Source organism: Sapajus apella, unplaced genomic scaffold, assembly GCF_009761245.1.
Source record: "Sapajus apella isolate SASKATOON/1434 unplaced genomic scaffold, GSC_monkey_1.0 scaffold173, whole genome shotgun sequence".
In the NCBI taxonomy this organism is placed as follows: domain Eukaryota; kingdom Metazoa; phylum Chordata; class Mammalia; order Primates; family Cebidae; genus Sapajus; species Sapajus apella.
The window spans coordinates 89240-103542 of record NW_022437113.1 but is presented as its reverse complement, the minus strand read 5'-3'; the positions used below and the strand labels follow the sequence as shown (position 1 = coordinate 103542).

Below are 14303 nucleotides of genomic sequence, written 5' to 3'. Positions count from 1 at the left end.
TTGCCTGAACCCAGGAGGCGGAGGTTGCGGTGAGCCGAGATCGCGCCATTGCACTCCAGCCTGGGTTCAGGCAATTCTCCTGCCTCAGCCTCCTGAGTAGCTGGGATTACAGGCACGCACCACCATGCCCAGCTAATTTTTTGTATTTTTAGTAGAGACAGGGTTTCACCATCTTGGCCAGGCTGGTCTTAAACTCCTGACCTTGTGATTCACCTGCTTCAGCCTCCCAAAGTGCTGGGATTACAGGTACGAGCCACCACACCCAGCCAGAAGTAAAATTTTTCTAAAGGCAAAAGAAACACAAAGTCATCTTGGCTCATTTACAAGCTTGGCTGGATAGTGTCTACCTACCACCCTGCCAAATATCGTGGTCAGGATCCAGGGCTCTCCGTCTGGGGAAGGACAGGACAGAGCACTCTGAAGAACACTGCTCAGAAAAGGCTGTCCCAGGTGGGGAGGCACCCAAAACCCAACAAGTACTAGAGCCCAAGTACCCAGGCTAATGCAAAGTTCTCCTTTAAACTGTACTTTTCACTGAAAAAAAAAAAAAAGAAAATGAAAAAGAAAAATGGACTGATGAGATGCCCCCAGTTGCCCTGCATTGAGCTGTCCCCCTTATCCAACCCTGCCAGGGTGAGATCACACACACAGAGGACAGGCCTGACCCCAATGTCTATGGGGCCCAGCAGCTCCCCAAGGCCACCCTGCCCAGGCCTCCCATCTATAGGTGGTCAGTGTCCCACGAGGCAGGTGGTACATGTAGGACCCAGTCATAAGCCAAGGCTACAGAGGGGAGTAGGGCTTGGCTCACGCAGTCAGGTCCCAAAGACAAACAAGTTGAAAGAGTGTGTTCCATCACCGCTGAATCCCATAAATGCTCTGAGAAATGCATGTTTTCAACAGTGTTTTTTACTGGACGAAGGAATGACTGTCTAGCAAGCTGGGACCAGCAACAGGAGTCGAAAGCCCCCTCAGTAGGGTTCTGGCTCAGTAATGGGGAGACAGGTGCCTCCCACCCCTCTCTGGAGGGGGCGGCTCATATCACCCTAGGGAAGTGCCCCAGGGACAGTGCTGGCTTCCAGCTCAGGTTTTCTTGCCTACAGCGTGTGTACTTTTAAAGAGCTGAGCTCTACATGTCTGAGGAGTGCAGAGGGCAAGGGCACCTGCTCCCAGCATAAGCATACCACATCATCCCTGTTTAGAAGTGCCTGCTGTCCAGTGGTGGTGGTGCTATCACCACTACACACAGCGAGCAGCAAATCCTCACCTCTCCCCACTCCCCTGGCCAACTCCTATTTAGCCTTTGGATGCAGATTAAATGTCCCTCTGGGGAGGCTTTTAGGCTTCATTTGATGCAGCAGATGAAGGCAGGTCCCCTAGAACAGATTTTTTTTTCTTTTTAGATGAATCCTCACTCCGTTGCCCAGGTTGGAGCACAGTGGCTCAATCTCAGCTCACTGAAACTCTGCCTCCCAGGTTCAAGCGATTCTCATGCCTTAGACTCCTGAGCAGCTGGGATTACAGGTGCCCACCACCATGCCTAGCTAATTTTTGTATCTCTATTAGAGACAAGGTTTTACCATGTTGGCTAAGCTGGTCTTGAACTCCTGACCTCAGGTGATCAGAACAGATCTTTCTCCCTCAGGCCCCTGGCTCGGCTGAAATGAAGTTGTGACTTACTCCTGGTGTAACCCCCATGGCAGGAATGCATTGGCCAGGCTGTGGGCTGGCTCTCAGCACATGCCTGTGGTGTGAACACACTCAAATCTAAAGGGTATGATGGGCAGTTGCAGTGGAGCATACCTGTGGTCCCAGCTACTCTGGAGGCTGAAACAAGAGGATCACTTGAATCCAGGAATTTGAATCCAGCCTGAGCAACATACTTAGACCTTGTCTCTTTGAAAAAGAAGAGTGTGAAGAGACCCAGGGGGTACGTACCACAGGTCAGGGTTATCGGTGCTGTTTTCTATGCTGAATTGTTCGATCTCTGGTCCCACCTGAGCAACAAATCTAGCCAGTTTCTCTGCAGTCTCCAATGTCTTCATGTCAACTACAAAACATAAAGCATCTGTCAGGCATCACTCCTGAGCTGCTGCTCCCCATGAGAATACTGCAGGTCGCGGAGGCTGATTATAAAGATGGTCTGTGGGTCCCCTCCCTGTAGCCTCGTCCTTCGCCACATGCGCACTCCTTATCACCAAGAAGTAAACTCTGTGTATCTCCCCCCACCATGAAGCCGCACTGGTCCTGGGACTCGCACAGGCTATAGAATGTGGTGGAAAAGCCAGTTGCCAGTTCCAAGCCTGGGCCTTGGAGGACTCAAGTATCTCCACTGTCTCTCCTGGAGCCCTGACCCCAACTGCCAGGTGAACAAACGGGCTGGCTGCCAGGGGGATGACAGGCACATGCCCAGCCACACCATCATCTCAGCTGACAGCTGGGACACGTGCCGCTGACTGCAGACACACGCGCGGGCTAGCTCAGCAGATGGCCCAGCCACTGGCAGATTCACAACAATATGCCTCCTGCTTTTTTTTTTTTTTTATTTGAGACGGAGTCTTGCTCTGTCACGCAGGCTGGAGTGCAGTGGTGGGATCTCAGCTCATTGCAACCTCCGCCTCCCAGATTCAAGCGATTTTCCTGCCTCAGTCTCCTGAGTAACTGGAACTACAGGCATGTGCCACCACACCTGGCTACTTTTTAAAAAATATTTTTAGGAGAGATGGGGTTTCATCATGTTGGCCAGGCTGGTCTTGAACTCCTGACTTGATCCACCTGCCTCAGCCTCCCAAAGTGCTGGAGTTACAGGTGTGAGCCACTGTGCCTGGCCGATGCCTCCTGTTTTAAACCACAGTTTGGAATGACTCATGACACAGCAACACCTAGAGAATGCAGCAGTTAGCTGGGCGCGGTGGCTCACGCCTGTAATCCCAGCACTTTGGGAGGACGAGACGGGTAGATCATGAGATCAGGAGATCGAGACCATCCTGGCCAATATGGTGAAACCTCATCTCTACTAAAAATACAAAAATTAGCTGGCCATGGTGGTGTGTGCCTGTAATTCCAGCTACTTGGGAGGTTGAGGCAGGGGAATCATTTGAACCAGGGAGTTGGAGGTTGCAGTGAGCCGAGATTGCGCCACTGCACTCCAGCCTGGCGACAGAGCAAGACTCCGTCTCAAAAAAAAAAAAAAAAAAAAAATACAATAAAACAGCTGGGCATGGTGGTGGGCGCCTGTAATTCCAGCTACTCAGGAGGCTTAGGCAGGAGAATCACTTGAACCTGGAGACGGAGGTTGCAGTGAGCTGGGACCATGCCACTCACTGCTCTCCAGCCCAGGCGACAGTGTGAGACTATCTCAAAAAAAAAAAAAAGAGAATGCAGCAGTTGTGGACATTTTTTGCCCTCTTCATACCCACTTAGGGCTGAACAAGCACTGGCCAGACAGCAGGCCTGTGGTACAGAGAGAAGGTAACAGCTAAGGTGACAGAAGAAACAAGGGGTGAAGTTAGTTGATTCAGAGGAAATGGTGCAGGTCAGCGAACCCCAGGAACAGGAACTGTGGAGACCCGCGGTATGAGGAGGCAGAAAGAGAGAATAAGGCAGCCCTGAGGACTGTCATAGAACATGAGATCCCAAGCTCAGGCAATGCAGCACCCACAGCCCCAGCTACAGGACCCTGTCAGGGAGCACAGAGGCATGAGGCAGCAGTCAGGGACACAGAGGCATGGGGCAGCACCTCGTGCCAGCTCCGCTCTCAGAAGAGGAGGATGGGGCTGCAGGACTCGCATGCAGCTCTCTCAAGAAAGCAAGAAAGTGCCGACCTGTGCACCCGTCCTGGCCAGGTCCCTGGAGCTTTCGCCCACTGCCTGGCCCTGACTGCAGGCCTCCCAATTCTAGAGAGACCCTGGAGACGGGAGAGTTGGGACTGGGGCCCAGAGAAGGGGGACAGGAGTGAGCACCCACTGTCAGCAGATGGGCAGGGAGAAGAGGTCTGAGGTGCTGCAGAGATGTCCACTCCTGCTAGCTTAGGGGATGGGCCTGAGGCTTCTGCGCTGGGGTCCTGAGGAGAGGGTCTGGCTGGGTCTGGAGGGCAATCCTTGGCAGCATCATTTCTGTCTCGCAGGGATGGCTTTGCCTGTGGGAGGCCTGGAGCCTGCCGGCCGTGGTGTTTAAGCCTGGTTCCTGAGGATAGGAGGGTCTGGGTCCCGGTGGTCGCTCTCCTCGCCTTCCAGCCCCGGAGACCTTGAGCACGGAGGAGCCCCCGCCGCTGCCATGGCAGCAGTTTCTTCTTGAGGTTGCGAACAGCCCGGGCATACAGCATGGCCCGCACCGCACACTCTGCCGAGGTCGGCTTCTGGTCGGCTCCTCGCAAGCTGTGGCTCATCCGCTGCATTTCTGCCAACTTCAGCTTGTAGTATTTATATTCCAGGCTATTTTCATCAGACAAAAACCTACATAACAAAACATAACAGGACATTTATGAAAACACCACCAGACCCCAAATTGTTGCTGCAAACACAAACCCTTTCTAAGTGGCCAGCTCCTCACTGGCCTCTGCTGAGAGGCTTTTGCCTGGCTCTACTGAGGACACAGAACCAGGCCCAAGACAGCTGCCCTGCTAAGACTGACCGCAGGGCAACTGGGAGTCTGAACCAAGTTCCTCCTTGATTTCTAGCAGCAGCCATGAGGGAGCTCACAACTCATGATGGCCTGGAAACACAAACCTGTGACCTCGGAGCAACAGTACCCTGGCAGGTAGAACTGTCACCTTACAAATGGCCCAGTCAGGACAAGTGCTCGGTGAGTTTTTGACTGCATCAAGGCAAGTGTGATGTGACCCACAAGAGAACATTAACCAAAGAGCCTGTATCCCAGGTGTGAAATCTTATGATCCAGTCATCATAAGAACACTACAGAGAAGAGAAGGTTGAGCTACATGTACTAACATAGAAAAATATTCAGCTGAGCCCCACTTTGAGAAGCTGAGGCTGGAGGAATGCTTGAGCCCAGGAGTTCTAGATCAGCCTGGGCAACAAGATGAGATCCCATCTCCACAAAATAAAAAAATTAGCCCGGGTGGTGGTGCATGCCTATAGTCCCAGTTACTGGGGAGGCTGAGGTGGGAGGATCACTTGAGCCCAAGAAGTCGAGGCTGTGGTGAGCGGTCTGCGCCATTGCACTCTAGTCTGGGCAACAGTGCAAGACCCTGTCTTAAAACATAAAAATCCTTCTACTTCTAGTGTCTACACTTTTTTCATTATTTTCCTTCTAGCTTCATGAATTGAATGTTTTTTACTTCCACTTTTTTTTTAGACAGGGTCTCACTCTGTTGCCCAAGCTGGAGTGCAGTGGCATGATTACAGCTCACTGCAGCCTCGACCTCCTGGGTTCAGGTGATCCTTCCACCTCAGCCTCCCCAGTAGCTGGGACTACAGGTGCGCACCACCACGCCTAGCTAATTTTGGTTGAGAGGACATTTCACCATGTTGCCTAGGCTGATCTCCAACTCCTGAGTTCAAGCTAGCCACCCGCCTGAGCCTCCCAAAGTGCTGGGATTATAGGTGGGAGCCACTGAACCTGGCCCACTCTTTATTTCTAATAAATTCACCTGAAGTCACTCTTTTTAAGTATTTTTATGGCCACATCTGGTAGATAGTGTTCTTCTTGCCACTTCCTTCTAAAGTGTTTCTAATTTCAGTTCTGATTACCCTTCACTCAAGTTATTCAGAAGCATGTTTTATTTTGGTTGTTGCTCGTTTCTAGTTTGCTGTATTAGCATAATTTGGCCCATGTGAGTTTCCTGGGTGTGCTGTGATTTTCTTTGTGATTTCATATATAACAAACTTTTAAGCTGGGTGTGGTGGCTCACGCCTGTAATCCCAGCACTTTGGGAGGCTGAGGCAGGTGGGTCTCTTGAGCCCAGAAGTTCAAGACCAGCCTGGCCAACATGGTGAAACCCCTTTTCTTTTCTTTTCTTTTCTTTTTAATTATTATAGTTACTCTGGATATGGAAACCCATCTCTTTAAAAATAAATAAATAAATAAACCATCCCACAAAAAACATAACAGACTTTTGTGAATGTTTGCTTTCAGTCTGTGTTAAGGAAGAATAAATATTGCTTAGTAAGTATGGCAGTATTTCAGGTGGCTTTCAGATTGTTAGATATTAAGTAGTGACATATTAGTTATCAGATGAAGTTCCAGATTACCAATGACAAGCCAACTGGAAGTACGGTGGCCACATCGTTGGCAGCCCTGTGTGATGCGGCATGTCCCTGGCAGGCAGCTCCGTACACAAGCTCCTGCTGACACTGTTAGCCAGCTGCAGTCTGGCAGGACCTCAGAAAACAGACTGAGGACTGGCTCCACTGCTGCCCTGACCCTCTGTTGGGCTGACGGTGGCATCTTGCAAGATCAGGCCCTCACAAGCAACAGTGCTCAATTAAGAGAATGCTAACCAACATGGGCGCTCTGGTTCTCCAGTCCAACACAGCCCCAGTAAGGCAACTCCACATCAAGGGCAGAGCATGAAATCAGGGCCAGGTGACCTGACTGCCCCAGTCACTCATGGCTCTGATGGCTTTCCTTGTCCCTGGATGGTTCTGATGCCAAGTGCAGTCCGAGGGAGACACATCAGTCACAAATGCATCTCCCCAAGTTCCAGTGGAACATAACATCAAGAACAGAGAACACTCAACAAGTCAGACTGCTGACTTCAAATCTCAGCATAGCCACTCCTTAGCTTGGAACTTTTCTGTGCCTCAGTTTCTCCATCTCTAAGACAGGGAAAATGATCAGCAGCAGCTACTTCATCACACAGCTGTGATGCCTGCATTACAAGTTTTTCACTGTAAGGCAAGTGCTATCAAAACTGCCTAGCAGTCATTAACTGTGCAGCAAATAGTAGCAGATTGTCTCTGTTTATGCTTGTTTGTTCCCTGTGTTACAAAATCTTCCACATCCTTATTGGAATTATATCATCTACCTGTTTCAGAGAAACATTCATGTCTCCTACCATGGTTTTGGATTCATCCAATTCCTCTTATCGTGGTTTTGAACATAAATGATTTTGCTTTTGAGATGGAGTTGCGCTCTTGCTGCCCAGGCCAGAGTGCAACGGCACGATCTTGGCTCACTGCAATCTCCGCCTCCCAGATTCAAGTGACTCTCCAGCCTCAGCCTCTGAAGTAGCTGGGATTACAAGCGCCCGCCACCACACCCAGCTAATTTTTGTATTTTTAGTAGAGATGAGGTTTTGCCACATTGGCCAGGGTGGTCTTGAACTCCTGATCTCAGGTGATCCACCCGCCTTGGCCTCCCAGTGTTGGGATTACAGGCATGAGCCACTATGTCCAGCCCTGGACATAAATGCTTTCTTTCTTTCTTTCTTTTTTTTTTTTTTGAAATGGAGTCTCACCCTGTTGCTCAGGCTGGAGTGCAATGGCACAATCTCGGCTCACTGCAACCTTTGTCTCGCAGGTTCAAGCGATTCTCCTGCTTCAGCCTCCTGAGTAGCTGGGATTACAGGTGTGAGCCACTGTGCCTGGCCTGGACTTAAATGATTTCTAAGGGTTGCTTATTTACATAGCTCAAAGCTATGTAGTGCAGGCACCAAGATTCACAATCTGTATGTTCTTGGTGACTTTTGCTTTTATTACGAACTTCTTTTGCTTTTTTTTTTTGAGACAGAGTCTTGCTCTGTCGCCAGGCTGGAGTGCAGTGGTGCCATCTCGGCTCACTGCAACCTCCGCCTCTGGAGTTCAAGCAATTCTCCTGCCTCAGCCTCTAGAGTAGCTGGAACTACAGCCATGAGTCACCACGTCCAGCTAATTTTTGCATTTTCCTTGGAGACAGGGTTTCACTATGTTGGCCAGATGGTCTCGATCTCTTGACCTCGTGATCTGCCCGCCTCGGCCTCCCAAAGTGCTGGGATTACAGGCGTGAGACACTGAGCCTGGTCTTTTGCTCCTTTTGATGCTGTTCTCCTTGAAGTCTTTTTTGTCTGAAGAATTCTCTACGTCCTTTCTTTCTGGTAGCACTCACCTGCTACGGAATTTCCCACCTCTGTGTTTTGCAATCCCCGTGTTTTTGCTTCTTTCCCTCTATAGTAGTATGGAAGTTACAGACACCACTTCTGTTCCTTTAGTGGCTAGTCAACACACATACCTAAACCCTTATTTTTTTTTATTTTTATTTTTTTTTGAGACGGAGTTTTGCTCTTGTTACCCAGGCTGGAGTGCAATGGCACGATCTCGGCTCACCGCAACCTCCACCTCCTGGGTTCAGGCAATTCTCCTGCCTCAGCCTCCTGAGTAGCTGGGATTACAGGCACGTGCCACCATGCCCAGCTGAATTTTTGTATTTTTAGTAGAGACGGGGTTTCACCGTGCTGACCAGGACGGTCTCGATCTCTTAACCTTGTGATCCACCCGCCTCGGCCTCCCAAAGTGCTGGGATTACAGGCGTGAGCCACCGCGCCCAGCAACTCTTATTTTTTATCAACATCCAGAATTACTGTCTAACTCTATCCTCACGTCGAACAAGACAAAGGCCTGCGCACCTACCTCCCTCCTTCCCCTCGTGCCTCATATATTTAGATCATCTAGAATTTTAGTTTATTTTATTTCACCCCAAACATCAATTATTTAGATTTTATGTTAACTCTGGGGCACTTGGACAATCCTGCCGAGGCTAGACCAGAGGGATTCTGAGCCACCTGTTTACCTGTGTGAACATGTAAGAGCATGCTCAGGGCTGCCCCACTCCCACGGTCAATTTAGAAGATGAAAGAAAACAAAGTATGACATATTCCTTCAGCTTTATATCCATGCACTGTTGTGATCATTTTCTAGGCTTGATGCTTTGCACTTGAAGTCTCATAGAAAAGGATGGAAGCCTGCCTCTTGGTGTTCCACCCAAACAAGGAAGCAAAGCCATAGTGGATGAGTCTGTCTATACTTCTGACTTATTTATTTTTTGAGATGGTGTTTCACTCTTGTTGTCCAGGCTGGAGTGCAGTGGCACAATCTCAGCTCACTGCAACCTCTGCCTCCCGGGTTCAAGTGATTCTCCTGCCTGAGCCTCCCAAGTAGCTGGGATTATACAAGGCTGCCACCATGCCCAGCTAATTTTTGTATTTTTAGTAGAGATGGGGTTTCACCATGTTGGCCAGGCTGGTCTCGAACTCCTGACCTCTGGTGATCTACGTGCCTCAGACTCCCAAAGTGCTGGGATTACAGGCCTGAGCCACCGTGCCTGGCTGTTCTGACATCTTTAGTGTACCATGTGAGGCAGGTCACCTCAGTGGAGAGGCAGTGGCCAGTTCTGTCCAAAAGGCTCCAGTGGGAACAAACCATGCTTGTGGGGTGTGAGGGTGGAAGGTCTCAAATCTCTGCTGGCCCTCAGAGGGTGGAGATAAGAAGCCCTTCTTATATCTGCCTCCTAGAGGTCTGACTTTTTCACTTGCTAACTAATAAAAAGAATTTATTTAATTAATTAATTCATTTTAAAAAATTTTTGACTTTTTAAATTTTCTGTCTTGATTGAGTTATAATAAAAAGAATTTATTAAGGCTGGGCATGATGGCTCATGCCTGTAATCTCACACCGCAAGAACCTATTTCTTAAGAAAAAAAAAAATAGTTGATGGCTGAATGTGGTGGTATGCTCCTGTAGTCCCAGCTACTTGGGAGACTGAGGCAGGGGGATTTTGTGAACTCAGGTTGAGGCTGCAGTGAGCTATGATCGTGCCACTGTGCTCTAGCCTGGGTGAGAGAGTGAGATCTTATCTCTTAAAAGAACTTATTAATCCACACCTATCTTCACAGAATGTCAATGGTCATGCATAAAAGTGTTCAGTCAAGAAAAAGCAACATGGGCTTATTAAGAGATACAGAGGTATCAGTGAGAAGTAGTTTGAACAACTAAGTGACTGCCTTCAAGGAGTGAAACATGGGAACAGGTCACAGCGGAAACATTTGGCTTTTCATTATGTGTTCAATTGATTATTTTGTTAAGTATAACATACAAGGAGCATTTTGACTTAATAATTCAAACATGACCACCAGAAACCTAAGTTTAACAGTTTCTTTACTTATTGCTGTGCTTTTCTATCACACTCTTTCCTTTTTTTTTTTTGAGACGGAGTTTCGCTCTTGTTACCCAGGCTGGAGTGCAATGGCACGATCTCGGCTCACCGCAACCTCCGCCTCCTGGGTTCAGGCAATTCTCCTGCCTCAGCCTCCTGAGTAGCTGGGATTACAGGCACGCGCCACCAGGCCCAGCTAATTTTTTGTAGTTTTAGTAGAGACGGGGTTTCACCATGTTGACCAGGATGGTCTCGATCTCTTGACCTCGTGATCCACCCGCCTTGGCCTCCCAAAGTGCTGGGATTACAGGCGTGAGCCACCGCGCCCGGCCTTCTTTCCTCTTATAGTTTCTTGGTAGTTCCTTTTTTTTTTTTTTTTTGAGACAGTCTCATTCTGTCATGCCCAGGCTTAAGTGTAGCAGCACAATCTCGGCTCACCAAAACCTTCACCTCCCAGGTTTAAGTGATTCTCATGCCTCAGTCTCCCAAGTAGCTAGGATTACAGGTACCCTCCATGACACCTGACTAATTTTTTGTATTTTTAGTAGAGATGGGGTTTCACCATGTTGGCCAGGCTGGTCTTGAACTCCTGAACTCAGGTGATCCACCTGCCTTGGCCTCCCAAAGTGTTGGGATTACAGGTGTGAGCCACCACACCTGGCCAGGTAATTTCTTCTGAAAGAGATTTTGAATGATATAGTCTCTGGGACCAGCTCTTAAATCTGTCATCAGGATCTATTCTATCCAACCACTGAGATTTTTATTTCAATCTGCTTTTCACTTCCAAGATCTTTAACAGCATCGTTTTCATAGCAACCAGTGCCTGTTTCATGGATACAATATACTCTTATTAATTGACTATTCATTACAACATACATATTTATAGACTAAACCTCCTCCTCTTTCTCTTTCTTTCCCCCCTCCCTCTCTCCCTGTTTTCTTTCTTTCTTTTCTTCTCTGTTTATAGACTCTAACCCTCCCCCCTCACCGCTCCTGCTGGAGTGCAGTGGTGTGATCTCGGATCACTGTAACCTCCGCCTCCCGGGTTCAAGCAATTCTTCTTCCTCAGCCTCCCGAGCAGCTGCGACCACAGGCATGCGCTACCATCCTCAGCCAATTTTTGTATTTTTAGTAGAGACGAGGTTTTCACCATATTGGCCAAGCTGGTCTTGAACTCCTGACCTCGTGATCTACCAGCCTTGGCCTCCCAAAGTTCTGTGATTACAGGCGTGAGCCACCGCGCCTGGCCCTAAACCTCCTCCTTCTTATAGTAACTCTATCATCTAGGGTGTCAGCCATTTGTTGAGTTTGGTGATTCTCTTTCATGATACTGATTTACCTCAAATATCAGTTCTCTGTTTGATGCTTATTTCTGATTGTGTACCCTGCCCTGCCCACTATCCACATGCACCCCTGACTCTGGCTTCTGTCTGCTATGCCTGGTTATCAGTGACCATGAGACCACTGTGCCATGTGCAGGGGTCATGGGGCAGAGGCACTGGCCCCCAGTCCTCTAAGGGCCACCTATTCCTCCAGCCTAATCACCTTATCAACCACCTGGAAAGTGCCCCCAGGCCTTCTAAGTCTAGATGCCTTCTTATCAAGAGCGTCTGCTATCTGCTTGCATCTGTCAATCTGAGGCTATCTAGCTTCCTTCCTTTAGCATGCACACTGGTTGGGACCACAGACACCGGATTTGAATCTCAACTTTGCCTCAAGAGAGCTCTTGGAGGCTCAAAGTTTCTTGTCTGTAAAATGATGACAGCAATAGACCTGACTTCCAATGTTATTTATGAGGATTCAATCAGGTAGTGCTTAAATCAGTAATGTGCTTAGAACAGTACCAACTACACAGAAAGCACAAGTGCTTATTAAATAAAAAGTACTCAATAGCCGGGCGCGGTGGCTCACGCCTGTAATCACAGAACTTTGGGAGGCCAAAGCTGGTAGATTACGAGGTCAGGAGTTCGAGACCAGCTTGGCCAATATGGTGAAAACCTCGTCTCTACTAAAAATACAAAAACTGGCTGAGGATGGTGGCGCCATGCCTGTAGTCCCAGCTACTCGGGAGGCTGAGGGAGAATTGCTTGAACCCGGAAGGCGGAGGTTACAGTGATCCGAGATCACACCACTGCACTCTAACCTGGGTGACAGAGCGAGACTCTTTATCTGGCCTGTTCTTTACTTTCTCTAATATGCAAGTACTATACTTAAGATGCAAACTATAATTTTAAAAAGTTGTTCTATTCACATAAAGAGGCAGTAAAGCAAAAGACAGCTTAACAAATACCAGCAAGAAATTGCAAACAGCTGCAATGATGTTGCATACACATCTCATTGCATCCTTAAAACAGCACAGCAGGGACTTGGAGCTGCGTTCACAGGTGAGAGAAGGCCACCCACACAGCCAGCCTACCACTGGTCTGCAGCAGAGCTGGGGCTTCCTGAGACCACATAGATTTGGGCCGCCCTCATGCTCTTCTCACTGGAGAACATGACTGCTCAAGTAAGTATCTCATCCTCTGCTCTCAACACCATCAGAAGGACCCAAAGTTTGCCGTATACTCCATGAGAGGGATTCACAAGGTGGACATTTAAAAACCTACCAGTAAGCAGGGTCCTCCTTGAGAAGAGTTCTCTCTTTGGGAGACAGGCTGCCTTCGATGACACGTTTCACAAGCTGGTCGATGGTCCCCACTACCTTGTGATCGGCTCGCTGGGGGACAGCTGGAACACAAAGAACAGCTTTTCTGAGAAACATGCTCAATGTGGGCTCTGGGAAGACAAGGACAGTTGACTAGTGGGGGGCTTAGTGCTGAAGCCAAGCAGACACCAACAACTGAAATTCTCATTCACAAGACACCAGCATTAAAAAGAGGCAAACAGCTTATTCTAGAAACCAATATGCAAAATCTCCTCCAAAAAATGTGACAGCAGCTGGGAGTGGTGGCTCACGCCTGTAATCCCGGGACTTTGGGAGGTTGACGCGGGCAGGTCACGAGGTCAAGAGATGGAGACCATCCTGGCCAACATAGTGCAACCCCGTCTCTACTAAAATACAAAAATTAGCTGGGCATGGTAGCGTGCGCCTGTAGTCCCAGCTACTCGGGAGGCTGAGGCAGGAGAATGGCTTGAACCTGGGAGGCAGAGGTTGCAGTCAGCCAAGAGCGTGCCACTGTACTCCAACCTGGCACCTGGTGACAGAGCAAGACTCTGTCTACAAAAAAAAAAAAAAAAAAAAAAGTAACATCATAACCACTAGGAGAGAAATAGTCATAAGCTTTCAATGACTGCACAGAGCAATATATGTACATACTCTAGAAAAAGAAAGATATATAACAATTTAATGATTTTTCATATATCACTTAATAATTTGTTCATAACATTAAAGTGGAAAATATAAAGACACAAAATGTATCTAGTATAAAATATACAAAAAATGTATCTACGTTATGGTTTTCAATATGAAGAAGGGAAGAAACAAATAAATATGGACACATAGAAAAAAGGCTACAGGCCAGCGTGACAGCTCATGCCTGTAATCCCAGCACTTTGGGAGGCCAAGGCAGGCAGATCACAAGATCAGAAGTTTGAGACCAGCCTGGCTAATATGGTGAAACCCCATCTCTACTAAAATTAAAAAAAAAATTCGCCAGGCATGGTGGTACACACCTGTAATCCCAGGTACTCAGGAGGCTGAGGCAGGAGAATTGCTTGAACCTGGGAAGCAGAGGTTATAGTGAGCCAAGATCACACCACTGCACTCCAGCGTACATGACAAAGTAAGACTCTGTCTCAAAAAAAAAAAAAAAACTACATGGAAATGGGATTATTAATGGGATAGTTTAGGTGGTAGAATTATAAAGAATTTCATTTTTTTTTTTTTCTTTTTTTTTGTGTGTGCTTTATCTTTAAAAAAAAAAAAAAAAAAACAGGCCAGGCGCCGTGGCTCAAGCCTGTAATCCCTGCACTTTGGGAGGCCGAGGAGGGTGGATCACGAGGTCAGCAGATCGAGACCATCTGGTCAACATGGTGAAACCCCGTCTCTACTAAAAATACAAAACATTAGCTGGGCATGGTAGCACGTGCCTGTAATCCCAGCTACTCAGGAGGCTGAGGCAGGAGAATTGCCTGAACCCAGGAGGCGGAGGTTGCAGTGAGCCGAGATCGCGCCATTGCACTCCAGCCTGGGTAACAAGAGTGAAACTCCATCT

At 48.2% G+C, this 14303-nt stretch overlaps 1 protein-coding gene across 7 annotated transcripts in view; it reads right to left on the bottom strand.

Annotated features, from left to right (window-relative positions):
* The window catches only part of SUGP2 (SURP and G-patch domain containing 2), a 43192-nt gene that overhangs the window by 14657 nt on the left and 14232 nt on the right, over window positions 1-14303 (bottom strand). For all 7 annotated transcript variants that reach the window (XR_004265342.1, XR_004265343.1, XR_004265344.1 and 4 more), the window contains exons 4-6: window positions 12696-12816; window positions 3967-4454; window positions 1939-2050 (exon numbers count right to left, since the gene is read on the bottom strand). Coding sequence is in view for 4 of the 7 variants with exons in the window: in XM_032267885.1 (XP_032123776.1) it covers window positions 1939-2050; window positions 3967-4454; window positions 12696-12816 (721 nt within the window). In the remaining 3 variants the exon portion in view is untranslated. The remainder of the gene's footprint in view (window positions 1-1938; window positions 2051-3966; window positions 4455-12695; window positions 12817-14303) is intronic.